This window comes from Podarcis cretensis (assembly GCF_951804945.1).
Source record: "Podarcis cretensis genome assembly, chromosome: 6".
NCBI classification, from domain to species: Eukaryota; Metazoa; Chordata; class Lepidosauria; order Squamata; family Lacertidae; genus Podarcis; species Podarcis cretensis.
The window spans coordinates 65946044-65969080 of NC_137175.1; the positions used below are offsets into that span (position 1 = coordinate 65946044).

Genomic DNA, 23037 nt, shown 5'->3' on the forward strand with positions numbered 1-23037 from the left:
CATGCACATGTCACTCACCACACATACATAAAACCGTGCACAAACACACACCAGGAGTGGCTGTTGATGATGAAGGAACTCCATTTCATTTATAAATATCAACTATTTATTAAAAATTCAGGGTACTTAATGCTGCATCCAGTAGCACACTCCTTCCAGTAACTTTTGATGCCTCCAGTAACTTGTGTTGCCTCTCTCACACTGGAGATGCTCACAAGTCTACCAAAAGGCATTGCAAGTAGAAACCATTATCTGCCACTTCCTTATTCACTGTATTTTCCTATCACAAAAGTCAACAAGAAATTTCTCCTCTCACGATAGCTCTCAATAACAGGTACAGTGGTACCTCAGGAACTTAATTTGTTCTGGAGGTCCGTTCTTAACCTGAAACTGTTCTTAACCTGAGGTACCACTTTAGCTAATGGGGCCTCCCGTTGCCACCACACCACCGCCATGCGATTTCTGTTCTCTTCCTGAAGCAAAGTTCTTAATCTGAGGTACTATTTCTGGGTTAGCGGAGTCTGTAACCTGAAGCGTCTGCAAACTGAGGTACCACTGTATTGTGTTTTGTGCTATTTCTGTAACTTTGGGCTTCATCCGTTCTCCACAACAGCCATGACAGATCATCTCTCTCTCTTTGGCATTGAGTGATGCTTAAGTGCTCTTAATTAGGAAGTGGCAAAGCTGTGTATGCTTGAGAAGATTTAAGGGGACTTCTTCCTTATTGGCCCTGACAAACTCCTAGGGTATTTTCCTTGGCCCCTACAAACTCCCAGAGAATCTCTGGAACATGCAGTGCACACATGCAACAGTGAACAGAGCAGTCAGAAATACACACAAACTTAGACTGCTGATGCCAACAAAATTTGGAATGCCTTCAAGGGGGCACAGAAAACCTTTGGGGGCAGAGTTGAAAAGGGCTATGAGTTAGCCACCACTCCTGCAGTTGCTACAAGTCAAGCATTCTTGCATATAAGTTTATTTCAGCAAAATAAGGCTTTGATCCTTTTTCTTTCAAAACTATGGGATCTACATCCTTGGTTCAGGGTGGCTCTTTAATCAATCTAGGATCATTCCGTTTAGCAGTTTTCACTGTGGTGTTATCAGAAACAATCCTCATCATTGTTCAGGATGCTTTATGAATGTATCCACAGCACACTACAGAACTCAGCAAACTCTGGGTGGGGTCTCACTTTGCACATAGGATTGGAACTTTTTGTCCATCCCAGTGACCCCACTAGGATTCCCATTCCTCATGGGCATAGGCTAAGGCCAATCATGCCTCAGCAGAGGGACACCTGTTGGTATCTAGTCCACTATTCTAGACTGCCCCTGCAGCATTTTGATAGCTGTGGGTAGCCATGGGTTTTTTAAACTATTTAAAAACAGATCAACACAAAACAGCAATTTGCTATTTTAAGCCACTAGAAACAAGAGTGAATTCTTCATATTTTGTGGGTTTGCTGCACATTCCACTTTCTCTTCATTTCAATTCAACATGGATAATACCTAAAGCAAATTCTGGCATTTACTACACCTGCAATTTGCAGCAGCTTTCAGATAATTTATGTTGCATTCCTCCTTGCCCTGGGCCTATACAGATTATCAATGTAAAGAAGCTCCTGTGAGCATTGATGGAGCAAAACCGAGGGATGGTGGTGGTGAACACTGATGTGATTATGTGAAGAATCGAAGCAAGATTCCATTTGTGTTTCATCAATGTGTGCAGGTCCTTGTGTGCACTGGTAATCTGGCCAGAAAAAAACAAAATGCCACTGAACAGAAGGTACTTGAAAGCAGCGGCAAACCGCTTACACCCAACAGTTGGGAAAAGTCTGGAATCCAAAAATAGAACAATAGCAGATTGCTAATGCATCAGTGACATGCCACAAACAGGATCAGCTAAGTCAGACAGAGAAAATGTCATAAGGATATCTAATTCTGAATGGCAGCTTTGGCTTCAGATTGTGAAGAACATTGATTAGCCAGATTTGGTGTGGACTGCTATGCAACACTAGTTGTCAATACAATGAATAAACCCAGATCTTCCCTTTTGTCAATCTTGTAAAATCAGTAGTCTCTGTCAAGCCTGGATTCAACTGTTTCTATGATGTGATGATACCAGAACGAAGTGTCCTCATCAAAATACATCCCATTAGACAAATGGACAAGTAAGGGCTAAATGTCACTTCTTATTCTGTTTCGTCTTTTCACCCTCCTATCCCCTTCCTACTTCAGTTTCCACTTCAGAAAATGGCCAGCTTGACTGCAGAATGGGTGTTTTACGGGCTTCTCATTGGCTAGTTTCGCAGTCATAAAACTGGTGCACATCTGATATCGTTTTGCCCTGTCTGTTTACACTGAAAGCCAGCACTTTAATGAGTGTTGCACCATAGTTTTATCAATTAGGAAGGAGGTGATGATTTTAGATTACAAAAAGGTGGGGGGGGGTTTGCACTGATCAGCCTAATCTGCTCTGCACAGTAAATGTAACTAGGACATCGTGATTATTTCTGTTCCTAAATAAAAGTTTTTTAAAAAAGAAAATAATCACAATCACTATAAGAATTCATTTGCATCAACAGAGGGAATGAACCACATGACATAATATTCGTTGTATGGGTCACTAAATGATTTAAGATGTTTCTGGACAAATAGCATGAAAGGTTTTCCCAACATAGCTGTAATTATGCTGTCATTACTTGAGATAAAGCTCAAGGCAATGCAACTGTAAGGAGAAAATATCTGCTGGTGATGATTTGTATCTGCTTGGAGTGCATTTGTTTAAAAGGGAAAAAATATCTGCAAATCTATTTTTTTTTCCTAATGAACAGAGTAACTGATCTGCATGTTAATGCAGGCAGAGCCGACAAGATGTTTTGAGGATCACATGATATGCCTTAACAAGATTTCTTTTCACCTGGGACGGCATAATTCTCCAAAGAAGAGAAGTTAAGAAATAAATAAATGCAGCAGAAAATACTATCAGCTGATAAAACTTCACTGTACATGGAGCTTAAAGAAAGTAGACTTAACTGTGCAATCTTATTCGTTCTGTCTACCCAGAAGTGCATCCCACTGAATCCAGTGGGCCTTACTTCATGGTGGGGATGGGAAAGAAATCAGTTGGCATTTAAAAGGTGATCTGAAACAAGATGCACAAGAAAGCACTTCTTTGATTTTTGCAATGCATCTCTCCCACCAAGTAATGTGTACAACCATGCATGTACCAGTAAAGTGTGCATAAAAATGCACATATCAGTGAAAACATACTAAAATTCATTAGGTTAGGGGAAATCGCTTTGCAAGAATGCATACGTTAGGCAAAATTGCCCACAAAAATTTGCATATTAGGAGACAGTCACACTAAAATGCTAGTGGATTTTCACCAGGACTTTTAAAATAAAAATTTGCAAGCTAATGTGGAAATGTGCAGAACTGAAATTAAGCCTGGAAAAATGAGAACAGATTTGGGCATCCCCACTTCCAAATAAATTGGTATAGGACTGCAGACTAAGATGACTGATGGACTGTTTTCTTCACATGCTGTGTTGCCAACCGATGGTATAACATGAGGATCCCCACCAAGCTCAGAAAGCCAAGGAAATGCCAAACATACACATGTATGAACACGGCCTGGGCCTAAGAAGTTAAAATATTATTACATATGTGCTGCCATATGAAGCAAGACCACTGGCCCACCTAGCCTATATGTAAGCATATTATCTGTGGCTTTCCAGAATTTCAGGCACAGTTTCCTCAAGCACTGCTACCAGAAATAAATGAAAATGGATATGTCAGCAAGTAAACCTGCAATTTTCTGCATGTATTGGGGAAGGGCTATAGGGCTCAGTGGTAGGACATCTACTTTGACTGCAGAAGGTCCAAGGTTCAGTGCCCAATATCTCCATGTAAGGCTGTTGAAACCATGAGAACATGAGCTACTCTCAGTCAGCTGAGACAATTCAGAGTGAGATAAATCAATGGTCTGACTTGGAATAAGGCAGCTTCCTATCTGTACTACAGACCACTGAAATATATACCTTCCTATAATAAAAATCCCCTTCCATACTTTTGTTCAAAAATAAGTTTCCTTCCAAAGTTTCAGTATGATCCTAACACAAAATATGATGGTCATAAATCTGATGCAATGCAATTAACCTGTCAAACATACCACTTTAGTTATGTATCTATATCTGTACATTACTAAAGATATTTCAGTTTGGTTCTTTGATATGATGGGCATTATTGCTCAGTAAAGTGCAACTGAAAGGTGCTAATGATAATTGCACCAAATACCAAGAATTTGGAGCCTTAGGTTGTACTTGGAATGTCAGAAGACATAAATACTATCACTTAATAATTACGCCTAATGATACATTTCTCCCCTATTTTTGAAGGCAAGGTTAATTATCCTCGAGCTTACATTTATGCTTTATACACACCTAGTTTGAAGACACTAAGTATTTTAATAAAGGAATTCTTATATTCTCAGGATAAAGCCCTGGTATCCCCAGGCAGAGCTGATAAGGAGAGTCCAAGGGAGTCACTGACAGTCAATGTAGACAGTACTGAGTAGGATGGACTAACAGTCTGACTTTGCAGTTTCCTATATGTCACAACTCTGGAGAACAATGGCAACCAGAAAAATGACTTGGAGGCTATAGTGTCACCAGCTATGGAGTCCAAGGGGGTTCCTGGCTTTTAGACTGATGCTGCTGATCAGGGGGTCATTGAACCTGGCAGACAGGATCTCCTTGAACCAGCTCCCACATCGGCATGGCCCATATAACTAGAGCCAGGACCTTCAAAGGCACCTTCTCCTGATCCTGAGGAACCAAGTACCTCCCACATTTCCTCACCTGTCCAACGGTGCAGGGAGTAGTGCAGTAGGTGGAAGGCATTGCTCTTTTAAGAGGCTCTAGTTCACCAAAGGGGGATGGAGCCTAGGAGAAGTGGGCCGGAAGCAGAGGCTTAAAAGATCTCTGTATACTTCCACCGCTTGTCAGAGCAGGCATCTAAGTAAAGGCTATCCGTGGTGCTGCAACAACTGACCTGCTTTACCCTATGCACTTCTTCAAAGGACCAGAAGAGGATGCGATGAAACTTTTCTCTATGAAGAAAGGGGCACTTCTGACCAATCCTAATCATAATGTTTTAAAAGGTATCGTTCTTAGGAAACAGTAAAATTGAAAGTAGAATTCTGTATATACTGTATAACTGTATAAAATTATCTGACTCTAAGCAGTTTCATATCAATCCTAACCCCCACCCTGTCAGTGGATCTGGCATTTAAAATTGCAGTGGATCCGGCATTAAAAATTGCATACATTAACCTAAATCCCACACAATATACTTTATTGAAATAATATGCGGGGAAGATGTTGCATGTGAAACAAAGCACATTAAATACACAGTATTTCTGTTTCCTTAAAAACTGGCCAAAATTATACTATTATGACTCCTATATTGATGATATAGATTATAACTAAAAGTAATTCAGATTCATCTAGCTCTTTTCTGGCATATTCAAGGTACATATATTATCCTAGTAACCTTACAGCTGCTCTATAAGATATGCCAGTTTAATTATCCTTGTAACGCAGATGCGGGCTAAAAGACTACGGCAGCGAGCTTATCAGAGAGCTAACATTTGAACCAGAGATTTTCAGATCATGGCACATACTCTAAAGTACCAAACTGCACCAGTCCCTTGGTATGCACCAGTCATTTGGTATGGACATTCTGTTGCCCTGTGGCATGGTGTAGAATGTGGTTATATTTGAAAGTGGAAGTCACGTGGGAGGGCCCGTAACCTGGTTTCTTCTCCTTGTAGCCTTTGTAACCATGTTGTTAGTCCCTTACAACTAACCTGCTCAGCTCCATACTGTTAAAGCAATGTGGAAAGCAACATATAATGCCTGGTATTCCTTTCTCCATTCTTGCACACACACACCCTGACCCAATGGGTTATATTCAATGTAGCACTAAAGTGAATGTTGTTTCAGCACAAAGATTTCTCACACAATGGAATGTAATCCCCATCTCCTTCCTCCACATGCTCACTAAATCTAATCTGAGGATTCCTTCAACCTCTGGAGCAGATTTGGGAATAGTGTGGAGAGCACACAGGGGGAGGAAGGAGTGGAAATCCTGTTGTGCTAGTGCAAAAATTTAATCGAATACAACCTAATGACTGCAAACCAGTACAGATGCATAGACCCACAAGCATAGCAATTTCAGCATGCTTAAAAGGTAAAGGGACCCCTGACCATTAGGTCCAGTCATGGCCGATTCTGGGGTTGTGGCACTCATCTCGCTTTATTGGCCGAGGGAGCCGGCGTACAGCTTCCGGGTCATGTGGCCAGCATGACTAAGCCACTTCTGGCGAACCAGAGCAGAGCATGGAAACACCGTTTACCTTCCCGCCGGAGCGGTACCTATTTATCTACTTGCACTTTGACGTGCTTTCAAACTGCTAGGTTGGCAGGAGCAGGGACCGAGCAACGGGAGCTCACCCCGTTGCGGGGATTTGAACCACCGACCTTCCGATCGGCAAGTCCTAGGCTCTGTGGTTTAACCCACAGCGCCACCTGCGTCCCGTTCAGCATGCTTAACCTACTCTTAACTCTTTGTTCAGTTGTGGCTAAGTGACATTCAAGGTTAAATGGCAGAGCACATCCTTCAGCAAGCCAGATTGTGCTGGTCCCGGGGGAAAGGTACCGTGATCGTAGTCAGAGTTCACGAGATGAGAGGCGAGGTCCGAAACAGGGAGCCGGGCGGGGAACAGGAACGCTGGGAGGTCAGAAGCAGAAGTTCCCTTCGCCTCTCTGCCCTAAGCCTCTGTAGTTCAGGAGAGGCCGAAGGGTTACTGGGCCCCTGAGGAGGCTCACCTGTAGCCACTGAGTCCTCAAGCACCTCTGGGGCCAGAAGGGTTTCACCTGGTGCCTGCTCTTGAGGATCTGACACAGGTGCAGGCTCCTCAGAATCTAGGCCTTGCCCCAGTTCAGCCGGCCCTGGAGGCGGGGACTCCTGTGCAGGCTGGGATTCCTCTGGTTCAGCCTCTGAATCGGAATCCCAGGCCATCACACAGAGGCCTAGGATTAATCCCTGCCATCTCCAGTACAAAATAGTTTCACGTTTAGCATAGAATATTCTCTGTATAAAAAGGCCCCGAATGAGGTCCTGCAGAGCCACACTCAGGTAGAATAGATCAGGTTTTCCCAACATTGTACTTTCCAGATGTTTTGGACTCTAGTTCTCATCAGCATGGCTAATGGTTAGGGACGATGAGTTGTAGCCCCAAACATCTGGAAGGAACCATACTGAGGAAGGGTGGAGCAGGCTGTACTGGACAAAGTGGTTCAGAGGTCTGATTTATGTTAAGGCAGCTTCATATGTAACTTACTGATATTCTGCACATCCAATAAGTGGAATGCCACAAAATGAGAAAGCAGCTTATCTATCTATATCTATCTATCTATCTATCTATCTATCTATCTATCTATCTATCTATCATCTATCTATCTATCATCTATCTATCTATCTATCTATCTATCTATCTATCATCTATCTATCTATCTATCTATCTATCTATCTATCTACCTTTTGTAAACAGACTATTTATACACCTAATGTATCATTTCTTATCCAGAGGCTCCTGCTAATCATGAGGTATTTTGTGGCGGGTTTTGGATTTTTGTTTTGTTGTGCTTGCTTGTGTTTTATTGGGACTTAACTACAGAGAGTGGGTTGACAGCATGAATAGGCATTTCATGAAAGCTATGGACAGCAATCAGATGGTCTCAGCTTCTTGTCACTGCCAAGCACGGCCGGATTTGTACTGCAGATTGGGAGATGAAAGGCTTCCCTCATCTCATTGCTAATTCCTAAACCACCTGTCCCTCAGAATAGTTAATGAGGGCACACAAGCATTGGGAAATGGATGATCATTGAGATGGTTATTAACACAGAGCTGCAGTCTCTTTTAAATAAAATGCATCACCATATCTGCATCAGTAGTGCTCAGTATGGAAATGATCCAGGACCTTCCAATAATTGATTTTCATTGTATCTACAAACCTATCATGCAAATCACAATCTTCAAATATGCATCTGAGCTTGCATTGACAAGACAAGGATGAAAGAGATTTTTCTGAAGAACAGTATGCTTGACAGCTTGTTTTTGCATAATGATGATAATCTCTCTGAAAAGAACATTGTTTTCAGTGACATTTACTCTCTTTTCAGTTTGACCCTGTTTGGTGGTAATGATATCTGTCCCACTTGCACTTTATTAATGTTTCCAAGTAATGGTTTAAATGCCAATCAGTTTCAAAAGGAATAATTACATTTACACATGGACATTAGAAGAACTAACTTAGTTCATCAAAAGAGGTACGATTTTCTGCTGCCTAGCCTAATCACTGTCACACTAGTGATTTGCCACTACTGTTGCAAGTTTGTCAGTAGTGAAAAAGAAGGGAGAGACACTGAGAGGGAAATGGTGGTTTTAAACAACAGAGCTTAGAGTAAAGCGGGGGTGGAGAGAAACTGGGAGGGGGAAAGTGGTCATTTCAAACAACAGCAGAGGATTAAGAGACACTGAGAGGGAAAAACCACGCTGATTTAAAACCATGACAGAGGTTTGAGTAGAGTGAGCGGGGTGACACTGAGGAAAGGGAAGTGGTAGTTTTTACTACAATTTGAATACAGCAAGTGGGGATTTGGGAAAGGTTCTATTTTGTTAGCTTTTCGTGTTAGCTTCTGTGTTGCACAACAATTAACTTGTTGAAACTTAAAAAAATAAACCCTTAGAGTGCTTCTACCTCTACTTTACTCAGACTACTGTTGTTGTTTAAAACCGCCACTTTCCTCTCATTTATCTTAAGTTTATATTCTGCCCTTCCTCCTAAAAGAGCCTCTTAGTTTTTTCAAGGTTGCCAGGAATAGCATATTTCAGCCAACACATGTCTGAGTAAACAGGGATTTTCAAATTTCCCCCATGAAATTTAATAATGAGAGAGACAGAACTAGGAAGGTCATTCCACAAATGGGGAACCATCACTTGTCCCAGATCTCTGAGAACTAGGCTGCTAACCATAAAGCTCAAAATGGTTGATAATGAGAGAGGTGCTCTTTTCAGAACTAGGACAACAAGCCATTTAGTGCTTTGTACACTCACAATATTAATTGAAAGACCATGTTTTCCCACATCATTCTTCCCTCTTGTGCAGATCTTTGATAGAGACATTATTTTGCATTCTTCCACAAGCAGAGGCATTATGGCCCATATAATTATAATAAGGGTTCTAAACTGTGTGAGGCATCTATGCACTGTCTCCCTACTTCAGGTCTTCAGTCCAAAAGCATGGACAACAATGACATTGGGAGCATGCCAGTGAAGGTGGCCCAGCAAACTGAACTCTGACCTCCCTGTCATGTGCTTCAGTGCCTGAATAGAGATTATGTTTACCACTTTTCCAGAACATGTCCTATTCTTACTGAGTAGCTTACAAATGCTTATGTCAGGATTCACAAGCCATTGCTTGCAAACCCAGACACATTTTATGATTGCCCCCAAGCTCGGTAGGACACTTATGTATGCTCTCCAGTTATCTAAATGTAATTTTCAGCATTCACTGAAGTGTGTCTGAGGAATTGGGTAGAATTGGGGAAGAGTTATCCGTTTCCCCAGTATTACTCTGGGGTTGCCAGCATTCGTATGGGATCATCTTTCAAAGAGAAGCCAATTATCACATTAATTGCATCAGAAAGACAGTCAATGAGTGAACTGAAGGGCACAAATAGACAAACAAGAGTAAATTAAACATTTTGACGTTGCAGCACATAAGAATGCCAAATAGATTTCCTTTTGAAAAGCAGATTGCTTATGATGTATATATCTATATAATGGGTGACTAATACCTTTTACTGTTAAGTACACCTGCATTGTCCTCGGCGTGTGTTGAGTCTGCACCGAACAAGTATAGGGACCATCATCTGAGACATCCACGTTCTGTATCTGGAGGCTGTACTCCTTTTTGTTTGCTGTTGCAATTGAAACTCGAGGATCTACTGACCACTTGTCTCCTCCTGCAAAAATAATACTTGATCGGTTCAGCCAGGCACCTTTCGAAGCTCCATCTTCCAAGTAACACCTGTAGGTTTCAAAGGAGAGAAGCAATTAACATTTTTGGCATATAATATACTTGTTTAATGTTTACATATTTTGAATTGGATGCATTCCGAACTACAACTTGTAATGGAAGAGTCTAATTTTTTACAAAAATGGCAAGCCAGTGCAAATGACACCTGATGATCTATTGCTGAGTAGCTTTCTATTTTCTGAATGCCACCCCCTCCGCCAAAGGGGGATAAGTTATTATTAGCGTTAGCGGTATCAGAATTACAGTTAAAGTCTCCAAAGGCAAAGATATACAGAAAAAATATACAGTGAAATGCAATAACTCAATCAGTGCACAGAAAACAATATAAGGCAAAACAACTATAACAAAGGAAACCCCATGACTGCATAATGCAGATGTTTGAAAAGTTGAATAGATAAATAGAACGATTCCTGCAAGTTAAGAAATCCATGTTGTGGATGCACCTTGTCTACATTTTCTACATTGTCTACAACGTTCAGAAACAAAGTACTGGGATAAATGGACCTAACAATGGACCCAGCAACACGCCATTCACATTAGATACATTTTTATAAACTAAACAAAATCTTCCTCCCTTAGACAATGAGCTAGAACTTTTGAACTATGGACATATTATAGAGAAAGAAAAATGTTCAGCAGTGAAACACTGTTGATGAGTTTAGCAGTATGTGTAGATCATGTATAGATCTTACAGGTTTATTAAAAAAAGAAAACAAATTGTGAAACCATAGGGTATTGCAACAAGAGAAGATGAAACTGGAGTTCTATTCATACTAATAGAGACCATTAAATGCTGGGAAGTAGCGATACTCAGGCCATTGTGACAGACTTCTGCCTCTCTAAACTTCATTTTGAAAATGTTCAGCTACAAATTGAAGAGTGGTTCTTTTAAATGAGCACAAAGTACAGCCACAGAATGAAATACACATCCACCAAAAAGGGTTTGACAGAATCTCTACACAATCCCTCAGGGGTTTGAACACCGTGCTGAAGATTGCTACAAAATCCCAAGCTGAATTCAACAGGGTAAGTTACTGCCAACAGTATGAAACTAATCAGTTGAAAAATAAGGAACATGGTATATTGTAGAATCTAATTTGCAGCCAGTTTCATCCTCCTGCCAAACCAATCCTGCCCCCCCCCCAGGAAAAACAGGAGGAGTCTTTAAAGGTTTGTATTAAGAGAAATACTTTCTTTCCATAAATATTTTTTCAAGTAGAGAAATATAGTTTTAAAAAAACACCTAAAATGTGACTATGATGTTAAGGTATGTGGTCAAACATTCAAAAATGGATATTCAACATGTCACTGTCTTCTGAGAAATCTATTCACGCTAATTGGGAATTAAAGATAATATTAATTAATGACAGAAAACTGAAAAGGATTTCTCAGGTTTTTGACAAATATGCAAAAAAGACTAATTGCATTTTTATTAAATAATTCAATCCATCACCTTTGATGGAATGATTGGAACATTCTCACTTAATGATGCATTTTAAGTGAAATGTGGATACAGTATTTGCAAAGTATCAACGGGGCAGAAGCTTCCCAAGAAAGAGAAAAAGCCATTAGGTTTTTTTTGTGCAGAACGATGGACTGAAAATGCAGCACACTGTCTATTGCCAAAGTCATGCTTAAATTCATATACTCCAAACAACAACAACAACAACAACAACAACAACAACAACAACAACAACAACATTTATACCCCACCCATCTGGCTGGATTTCCCCAGGCACTCTTCAGCATATACATACAAGAGAGCCATCATTTTTTCAAGAGCATCCTTTTTCTCTGAAAATACAACTTAAGGAATTGGATACGCAACACTCCATCAAACCTTTAAGCACATGTTGATATATCAAGTGATGAAACAGGCTGAGGCCCTTGAAAGACCACCATCAAATCCTGGGAGACAAGTCGAACCCCATATGGATAAGGAAGGTGTTATGGGGTAGAAGGCACTCATGCAGAAGAAGAATGGAGTGCTAAAGTGCTTTTAGCTCACCATCAGTTTATTATTTGTGCTCTGTACACAGTGTCCAACCCTTAGGGCATTGGTTCAGCCTTTGTGGTACGGAATGAGACATTTTTTAAAAATTGCACAATGAATTGGTAACATAATTACTTAAAATTGCATATTGAGAACAAATCCTTTTCTACTTACACCTTTGTCTGTTTCATGATCATTATGTGCCAATTGGCGCTGTTGAGTATTGTTGTTACAGGACAGTTTGAGCCAGCCTTGAACATCAAATCAATGCACGAGCATGCATAGGAAGTTTCCTAATACATCTGCATGGATCAAGAGGTCCTTAATGGAGGGTAACATATGGTACTTCTGACTAATTATGACTAATTTGCATTTGCTCATAAGCATCTTCTGCTCTGAGCTTGACCTCAATATTGGAACTGGCCTTCTAAAAACCATGGTTCATGGAAATGCATGAAGCATCATCCTAAGCATGCTCATCCAGTTGCTTGAAAATCAATGCCTTCTCAACCTGCTCAATAGGAATCAGGCAGGATATGCTCTTCAAGATGGAATTTGGGTTTTATAATGGAATCTGGAATATATGTACCTAATAGCTAACTTAATAAGCCCCTGACATAGGCCAACACAGGTAAGAAGAGCCAGTGTGGAATAAAAAGATAATATTAATTTTCAACAAGAGAGGACAAAAAAACTGAAAAGAAGTACAGAACAATGGGGAATGTTATCAAAACACTTGCAGATGACAAAGGCATTTTAGGAAAACAGAGAAAAGGCATGGCAAGAAAGAGGTGATAAATTGCCAGTGCAGTTTAGGGAAAGGGCATAAGTCAGTGGCAGAGCACATGATTCAATACTTAACATCTCCAAAGAGAAGATTCATGTCTGAAACAATAGGAAGCTGCTGTCATCTGTGTAAACTAAGGATGTGGCTGGACCAACTCCCATCATCCATTGATAGCATGCCCAATCTTTGGGTTTCAGACAGGAGCCATCCTTCCTTATTCATGGTGAGACAACAGTGAGCTAGATGGCCCAACCTTGTGATACAACATGAAGCATCTTCATATGTTCCTACTGTGAATGTATTTATAATCAGGAGCAATGCTATTTCTCTATAATATCTTATGCGTTCCCCCCCCCCCATGGGGCTCATATCAGGGGACCTGCCCAGGGGATTGGATTTTTGACGCAAGATGGAGGTCAGTAGAGCTGAGGTTCTGGAACTGATGGGCAGATAAGGTAAGATAAGGTTAGGACCTCAGACAATTAGCAAGGTGTTGGCCCTGGACCATAGTTTACCTGAAGGCAGAAAAAGCAAGTTCTTTCAGCAGAGTCTTGGAGAAATTGGCAGAGCTTTGTGATCTAGACAGGAGAGTGGAAATTAAAGGTCTGCTCCTGAGTGCTGCAGCTGGCCAGTTAAAGGGCCAATGCCTTCCTTTTTCTGTGGCCACTGGGCTTCTAGTCAGCAGAGTTTCAAGCTTCAGGGAACCTCAGGTTTCCCTGATCCTCCAAGGAGTCTGTGATGTCAGTGGCAGATCTATCTCATTAGGGTTTAGGGGGGGGTGAGGTGCAGGTTCCTGTGCCAGTGGATTCATGTGGAAAAGAACAGGATCCATCCTTATATATACTTCTGTAGGAAGAATCTGATACCAGAGGTTCCTGGCACATGGTCATGACCATGGGGAAACTGTGACCCTCCAGATGGTGACCTCAGTCTCAGCCAACATAGTCAATGGTTTGGGGCTATGAGTACAGTAGCCCAACTACATCAGGAGGACCACTGATTTCCTATCCTTCTGGTATCATCTTGGCATATTCATTTTTACGAATACTGGCAAATATAACCTAGACTTAAATGCACATGTTTCTAGAGTTATATCTTACATATATATTTAGAGCCAAAGAATATGGCATTTTCTTTTTCAATGAAGCATGTCATGTCAGCACTATAAAACAATTTCAACAATGCATTTCATTGCTTTTGAAGAAGCTTCCCCCCAAATAACTAAATTAATGAAGTCAGATCTCAATGCATGAGATGGGAATTAATTAAAGATTAAAGGCATTTCTCCCTTCATATTTAATCTTAACTCGTATGAAAACTATGTTCAAGCAGACAGGTTTAGCCAGGTACTTTCACAGCTGTCTCCTCAGCCAAACGGACAGTTCTGAAGCTTTGAGTGCAGAGTCTTCAAAAGACTATAAAGCAGCCAGATGCTGTGACATGTGTTTTGAAAGTTGCAGAGTTTCCTCTCTGCTCTTCATGAAATAAATAAATAAATAAAAATCAGCTCTTTGGACATCAAGGCTTTAATGCTGAAATGGATAAGATAAAACAGAGTTGGAAGGAGGAATCATCAGACTTGCAGTAGGCTGTTTTATTTGCTAGAGTTCCTATTCTCTCCTCTCTCCCAGCCTCTCTTGCCACCTATTAGAACAATTTGCAAAAGTCACGATAATACAGTATTGCTTACTTGGCCAATCTAAAATCAGTTTCTCCATGAATAAGGGCCCTTGTCCAAAAGGAGTTTACATATTAATAAAGCAAACCAATGATGGGAATATAGTTAATCAAAAGCCACCCATAAACTGATCTCTATAACCAGAACTTTAAATGTAGGGCATCAAACCTAATTCACAGAATAGATTTTGGGAGCCCATTCATCATTCATACTTGTTGTTATTTATGGCTGTTCAGATTGGAGTATCCCAAACTTTAGGAATATATGTAGTTGTTGCCATATAAATGTAGATTTTGCTTGAGTGTGTCTCATCATCATCATCATCATCAATGGAACATGTCATAACATGCAGCCTTCTTCTCTGACAGCTTGATAATTTCAGAATGTGGTCTTTGAATTTGGAATGGGATCTAGAAATGGGCATGATACTTACATATGTAATTTTATTTGTATACTGCCTTTCCATAGGTAAAACTATGTTCAAGGTGGCTGTAACATGTGTGTGTGTGTGTGGGGAGGATTACATAATTTGAAATGTAACAAAAGTAGTAATAAACAATAAATAAAACATCAAAAAAATTACAACCAAATTGGGCAATTTCCACATAAATCATACTAAAGATACTAAAGATACATCAAAAAACAAACAAAAACAGCAACAACCCCTGCCCCAAGCAATATCCCAGCCTAATAGTCTGTTCAGCAACCTTTTGTAGCTGGAGTCAGTCAGGGCTCTGCCCTCCCAGGCCAGTTGGAAAAAGGTCTGCAAGGCAAGGTCTCATAGCCAAGGTCCTAATAGCCGTAGTTCTAGTAGTCAAGGTAGTATGTATGTAATGACACATATACCACGTGGATGAGTAGACAAAGATTACCTACCACTGAAAGGGAATGTATCCTCCTCTCTAGAAATTATATGGCAATTCAAATGCTATGTCGCAATTAATTAAAAAGTGATCACTTGGTTTCCAGAAATATCTCCTAGTGCAATTGTTTTGTTATATTTAAGTACAAATTATACATTCATTTTCACTGAGCATTTACTATGGACTTCATCTTTCCTCCTTTCAGTTGTTTCAGCTTCTTGCTGGTCACCAGAAGATTATACTTAATGCAATTTATTAATAAAAAAATCTCTATGAAGCACCAATTATTCCTTATGAATAAAGAATGACTATACAGCAAAATTAATTAAACCCAGCACTACAGTCATTAGACAGAAGCGACATTAATCCTTATATTTCTCATGTCTCTTGAGAAACTTTTCTGTGAGCAGGAGTTCAGCTAAAGTTGATTTTCTATTTATGAAAAGATTACTGTGTGTGAACAGCAGAAAATCTAGTTTCTGGGTTTTTTTTTTTTTTTAAAAAAAAACCCTTCTGTTGTGATTATTTAAGCCATATGCTTCTAAAATACATTTACTGACATCAATTTTATCATATCTGATTGGAAAATTCTTTATTTCTTTTACCAGTGAGTTTATTCTCTTGGTTTCATCAAACATTTTAACCCTAATGTCAGGGAACTGCCATCGGAAGGACAGGTGGTGAGAAGGCTTCAGGAGAATAGGAGAGCCTCTTCTTCAGCAGAAGAGGGAACCAGTAGGGGGAGTGCGGGAGCTCCAAAGGAAAGGGAGTCGGAGGGGAGGCTCTGGGATACTTCCAGTGAGAACAGCGAGGAGGTATCAGAACAGCCTTTAAGGACCCCCACCCCTCGCCGGAAACTGTCACGCAGGGAATCCAGGAGGCGCATGTCTGTGAAACAGCTTTTATGTTGGAAACGTTTCCGCAAACGCCCACTGTCAGATTCTACCAGCGACTGACGGAGCCTTGCTGAAGGGCTCCGCTCAAGGCAGGGTTTCACTACACTGAGTGAGCTCTGAGGGATCCAGTTTCAACGCACAAGCAGCTCATTATCCCACCACAGCAATCTGACAGTCCCTGAAAGCAGCTTGTGCAAAGAGAGGCATCATGAGCAACCCAGCCGGAGCCGGAGATGGGGGAGCAGCTGCAGCCGGTCCTAGCCTGGAAGAAAGGTACAGGATGTTGGAGGTACAGTTAGCTCTGCAAACGGCGAGGCTGGAGGAGAGGAGGGCTCATGATGCAGAAAAGGGGAAAGCCGCCCAGCTCTCGAGGAAAGTGCCAGGACTGGTGCAGAAGTTTGGGGGTGATCCCAGGAATTATCAAGCCTTCAGGACAGAGATGCAATATGCCCTCAATCTGCAGTTTGATGATTTTCCTGATGAGGATTCGAGGGTTGCTTTTGTGATTGGGCATCTCGAAGGCGGGGCCAGAGATTGGGTGAGGCCACTAATGGCAGCCAATAATGAAGCCCTAAGGGACACAAGGAAGTTTTTTCGCGCCATGGATCTGATGTTTTCCAGCGAGATTGAGCAGGGAGTGGCGCGCAGGCAGTTAATGGCGTGTAAACAAGGGAACCGATCTGTCCGTGAGTACTGGACTGAGTTCACCATGTTGATCCATAAATTAGGATGGGATTTGTCAGCGGAACCGATACAAATGCTGTTCGAAGAAGGACTATCTTCGGCAGTGAAAGACGAACTTTCCCGGGGGCCCAGGGCGGAGTCTATGGACCATCTGACTAAATCAGCGCTGGCCATAGGGTCACGCCAGGAGGCCAGAGCCTTGGAGAAGCGGGAAGGGAAAGGGGAGCGTTGGAGGGATTTCCGCATTCCAGAGATGCCAGAGCAGCCCTCTCTGCCAGCAGAGCCGATGGAAATCGGAACAGCGCGCGCGCGCGCAATTTCAAACCCCAGTGAAGGGCGGAAGAAGGAGGGAAAAGGCGCCAAGAAATGTTTTCTCTGCCAACAGCCAGGTCATTTTGCCAGAGTTTGTCCGCAAAGAAAGGAATGGCAAGGAATGGCGGGGGCTGTTGGGGAGGAGGGGGAAGGAGCTAAGGAGCAAGTAAAAGCCAACGCCTGGCTGCCACCGACGGGGCACAGCAGCCAGGCCAAGGAACAGTAAATGTGCCCACGCCAGAACCCCCAAGACCAGCTCTTGTAATAGAGGTGTTGCTGGAGCTGGCAAACGGACACCCACTAAAAGTGAAGGCGCTATTAGACTCAGGCAGCTCCTGCAACTTTATGAGTAAGGAGTTTGCAGCCGCCCATCAGATACAAACCATTCCTTTAAAAAATCCCCTGCAGGTGACCACGATTGATGGGAGGGCGCTGTTGGGGGGAGAAGTAGACCAGCAGACTGTCCCCATGACAATGAGGGTGGCAAGACACACGGAACGGATAGCGTTTAATATAGCCACGTTGGGAGGAGCGCCCATCATTTTGGGGATGAGCTGGCTAGCGCTGCATGATCCGCTTGTGGGATGGCATCAGAGAGTGGTTTCCTTTGGGTCAGCACATTGTATGGGACACTGCACAGAAAAAGGGGGCCAAGTAGGCACTCAGGCCACGTTAGCAAAGATAGAAGCAATGGAACAAGGCAGGGTACCACGACAATATGCAGATTTTGCTGACGTCTTCAGCGAAAGGGAAGCAGATAAACTACCCCCGCACAGACCCTTTGACTGCCAAATCAACTTACTTCCAGGAGCGCAATTGCCAGTGGGCAAGGTGTATGCAATGTCTGACAGAGAGATGCAGGAGCTAAGGGAGTTTATTGACAAAAACCTCAAGCGTGGGTTCATCAGGGAGTCACGAGCGGTGGGGGGTAGCCCAGTGTTCTTTGTAGACAAAAAAAACTCGGACAAACCGAGATTAATTGTGGATTTCAGGGCCCTAAACGCAGTGTCCGAACCCGTGACCTTCCCTATGCCCAGAATCGATGATATTCTGACCCGGGTGAGAAAAGGGAAGATTTTTACCAAGCTGGACCTGAGGGGGGCGTATAACCTGATACGTATGAGAAAGGGAGATGAGTGGAAAACCACTATGTTCACTCCCTTGGGGGCATTTGAGTACTGCGTTATGCCTTTCGGCCTCCAGGCGGGTTCCGCAGTATTTCAATCATTCATGAATCACGTACTAGGACCATTGCTGTACAAGAACTGCGCTGCGTTCTTGGACGATGTGCTGGTGTACTCAGAGGATGAAGAGCAGCATGTGCGAGATGTAAGAGAAGTACTGAGCAAACTGCAAGAAAACCAGCTGTGGGTGAAACTGGAGAAGTGTCAGTTTCACACCAGGGAGGTGGAATTCCTTGGGTACCGGTTGTCGGACAAGGGGCTGGCCATGGATCCTAGCAAGGTGCAAGCAGTGCTGGAATGGAGGCCACCGAAAACTAAGAAAGATGTGCAGAGGTTTTTGGGGTTCGGAAACTTCTATCGGAAGTTCATCAAGAACTTCGCCCATTTAACAGCCCCCATCATGGATTGTCTCAGCAGCAAGAAGAAATTTGTCTGGACGGAAGAAGCGCAGCGAGCTTTCGAAAGTTTAAAGAGGGCGTTTGCTTCGGAAGAGTCAGAAAATGCATGGGTACCGGCAGAGGAAGTCAAAGACGAGATTTTAATAGAAACGTTTCATCGGCGTTTCCCAAGGAAACCACAACCAGTGGCAAGGTTTGGGAGGGAACACTTCGGGACCACAGATGAGGAAGGGGAATTTGAAGGGTTCCCAGAGTCGGAAGTGGAGGTGGAAACAGATTCCGACGAAGGAGAGGAAGAAGGGGAAAGAGGCGGAAGGCCGTGGTTAGAAGTGTTTGAGTCCTCGGAGGATGAGGGGAGTTCCTTCCAGGGATTTCCGTCCTCGCCGCCAGTAAGAGAGGAGGCGGGAGGGGGTGAAGGGGGCCCTGGGGGGGAGGTGGATGTCAGGGAACTGCCATCGGAAGGACAGGTGGTGAGAAGGCTTCAGGAGAATAGGAGAGCCTCTTCTTCAGCAGAAGAGGGAACCAGTAGGGGGAGTGCGGGAGCTCCAAAGGAAAGGGAGTCGGAGGGGAGGCTCTGGGATACTTCCAGTGAGAACAGCGAGGAGGTATCAGAACAGCCTTTAAGGACCCCCACCCCTCGCCGGAAACTGTCACGCAGGGAATCCAGGAGGCGCATGTCTGTGAAACAGCTTTTATGTTGGAAACGTTTCCGCAAACGCCCACTGTCAGATTCTACCAGCGACTGACGGAGCCTTGCTGAAGGGCTCCGCTCAAGGCAGGGTTTCACTACACTGAGTGAGCACTGAGGGATCCAGTTTCAACGCACAAGCAGCTCATTATCCCACCACACCTAATATGAGATTATTTTTTCATGTATACACTGATGGGTTCTGAACTGGTGGTGACCAATCAAAGGCGGCTTAGGAGGCATACTTGGGGCCCTTGTGCATAGCTCAATGAAAATGTTAACACAGAGTACAGCACCTGTACTGTTTTTTTTGTTTTTGTTTTTAAAAAAACCTCTTAAAATGTAATTGTGAGGGAGATTGACTCACTAGGGGAACCACTAACAACAAGGCTCTGCCATGGGTCCCCACCAACTGGGCAGTCCCCTGTGCCGGTACCATCAACAGGACTTCCCCTACTGATCATAGGGCCCAAGACTGTTGATACTGAGAAAGGTGCTCTGTTAGGCACCTGAATCCTGTTTTACGGTTTTGTATGCTATCACTAATACCTTGAATTTTGCCCAGCTGAGGACTGCACTGGCTGCTAGTGAACCAAGGTCTTACGGGGATACCCCACTTACCACTTGCACATGGTCTCATGGGACTATCCCACTTCCCAACCTAGTAGCTGTATTGTACACTACATGCAACTTCTGGACCATCTTCAAGGGCAGCCCCATGCAGAATACATTGCAGTAGTCCAGGGCTCAGCTTAATTGTTGCTGAAGCAGCATCAGAGCTCTGTGTTCTTTGCATCTAGCCCTGTGTTCCACAAGCTTATTGTTTTCTCCACTAGCAACAGTTTCACACATTTCTAAAATGGAATATTTTTTTTCCCTCTCTCTCCCTTTCTCTCTCACACAGTGGGCGGGGGAGAGAGTTATGATGATGGCGAGTCATATTTTATTATTTACACAGTCAAAATTAACAAAAAGCAAAACAAAACCCTGCCATTGTCTTCAATGGAAATGTGGGATAGCTCAGTTGATAAAGCATGAGACCCTCTATGTTTTAGTTCGAGACCGATGTTGGACAAAATATTCCTGCACTGCTGGGAGTTGGACTAGATGGTCCTCATGGCACTTTCCAACTCCAGAAAATTCTATAATTCTATGAGTCAGTGTTGAGCTAGTTGGGCAAGACTGAGCTAGATAGTCTGACATAATATAAGGCAGGATCATGTGACAGATCACGACGATTTGGGTAGCTTGCTCCTTTAGATATTATAGCTGCACTTGATTTTCACTCCTCACTTGATTTTCATCTCCACTCGGGGCTCATAGCAGGATCAGGCAGAAGCAGCAATGGCTGAACCTTAATATAGGATCTTTATAGGATTTCAAGATACACAATGCAAGTACTGTACTACAGACCCTCTTCTTCTGTTTTAGGCTAGGTGGTTTTAAATAGTAGTCCGAATGTACCAGAGTGGATATGCCTGAGATCTAAACTCAAATTTAGGATACAATTTTAAAAAAGGTAAAGGTAAAGGTACCCCTGCCCGTACGGGCCAGTCTTGACAGACTCTGGGGTTGTGCGCCCATCTCACTTAAGAGGCCAGGGGCCAGCGCTGTCCGGAGACACTTCCGGGTCACGTGGCCAGCGTGACATCGCTGCTCTGGCGAGCCAGAGCCGCACACGGAAACGCCGTTTACCTTCCCGCTGGTAAGCGGTCTCTATTTATCTACTTGCACCCGGAGGTGCTTTCGAACTGCTAGGTTGGCAGGCGCTGGGACCGAGCAGCGGGAGCGCACCCCGCCGCAGGGATTCGAACCGCCGACCTTTCGATCGGTAAGTCCTAGGCGCTGAGGCTTTAACCCACAGCGCCACCTGCGTCCCTCAAGGATACAATTTTAGTAGCATCCAAACGCAAAGTTTTAGCTACAAATAAATTATCCTCTACTTGGGAACTTTGGTGGGTATCCAATACAGTGTCTCATCTACAAAGGGCTCCTGCTTGTGCAATGGGACCTTCCCCCTCTCTTTTCTCCATGTGCCTCCATGCTTTTCCCCATCCTCACCCTGATGGGATGTTTACTTAGTATTGCATTTGATGCAATACTTTGTATGTAAATCTACATCTTTAGGGTGATTGTAATCATGAAATTAAAATGCATCATCTGCAGAAGTAATCCATCAAATTCTGTCTAAATAAGTCTAGGCTTAATTTTGGGTTTCACACCAACACACTAAGCAGACAATCTACAGAATTTATTGTGGAGCTGTATTAAGTTCAACTGCACTGTCTACCTGTTAAACATAATAACCCCAGTTCCCATAATATTCAGAAAGTTATTTATTTGTATTCAGTTGAAGCACTCCCTCTGTTAGCCTAATAGCTGTGGGTGGTACCCACGTCATCTGTACAGCAGTATTTACAGTGCATTAATCTCACTAATGCTACTTAGCATTCACAGCCTAAAATGTGAATTTTCTTCCATTTTTATATTGGGTTGGACTAGCACAGGTTTACTATCAGTGTGAGTCAGTAAAAGCGAAGTAGCCACCAGAGGGAGACTGAGCTGTTTTATTAAATAGGATAGGTCCCTTCACAACCAGTTTCCATCGAGTCAAATAAAACAGGAGCTTTTTAAATATGCAATCTATCTTTTTTTGGTATAGGTCCAAAATAATATTCAATGCTTTGTGCAATGAATCCATTTCTGGCAATTCCGTTTGGGTTTATAAAGACCATTTTGCCTGGCATCATTTTTTCTCTCCCTACACACACTGAGCACAGCCCAGACGGTGTGCTGGGATTAATGGATGCACCTGTAAGAGCAGCCCTGTTTTAATTTGTTCTGATTTGGGCTGTGCAGTGTGGGAGCAGTTCATTCTGGTTCCAAATGATTGGAACACACTCTGAACAGGTTGAAAGAGTGTAGCCTACTTTATCTTCCCTGGCACCTTCATCACAACATATGCTACACCCTGGAAACCTCATTTCAATTCAAGTTGATTTTGCAGTTCATTGCTGTGCATCAGAGTGACCTGTTGACTTCCTCAGAGCTGCTATTTTTACACTCGTTCCTGGGTATATATATATGAAAAACACAGTTTACACATATATTTGCTCCCTCTTTCTTTCCCTTTCCTAGAAATGCAGCCGTGCTCTTCCTGTATCACATACTTTCAGATGCTTGAAAACTGGTTATTAAAAGGAAACAACCACACTTTTCTTATTGGGTCTGATAGGGAAGCTACTGCCAAGGCTTGGGGAGCTGGCATCATTGCATAGCAACCTGCTACAATGCTCAGTGATGGACAATAACAGCTCACAGAGGCATGGGGACTTCCAACATTTATAGCATCATGTTGTGACAATATAAGCCCACTTCATGAGCG

The 23037-nt window shown here is 42.8% G+C and overlaps 1 protein-coding gene across 2 annotated transcripts in view; it reads right to left on the reverse strand.

Annotated features, from left to right (window-relative positions):
• The window catches only part of NEGR1 (neuronal growth regulator 1), a 460490-nt gene that overhangs the window by 249860 nt on the left and 187593 nt on the right, over positions 1 to 23037 (reverse strand). For both annotated transcript variants that reach the window (XM_079982498.1, XM_079982497.1), the window contains exon 2: positions 9928 to 10160. In XM_079982498.1, the coding sequence (XP_079838624.1) occupies positions 9928 to 10160 (233 nt within the window). The remainder of the gene's footprint in view (positions 1 to 9927; positions 10161 to 23037) is intronic.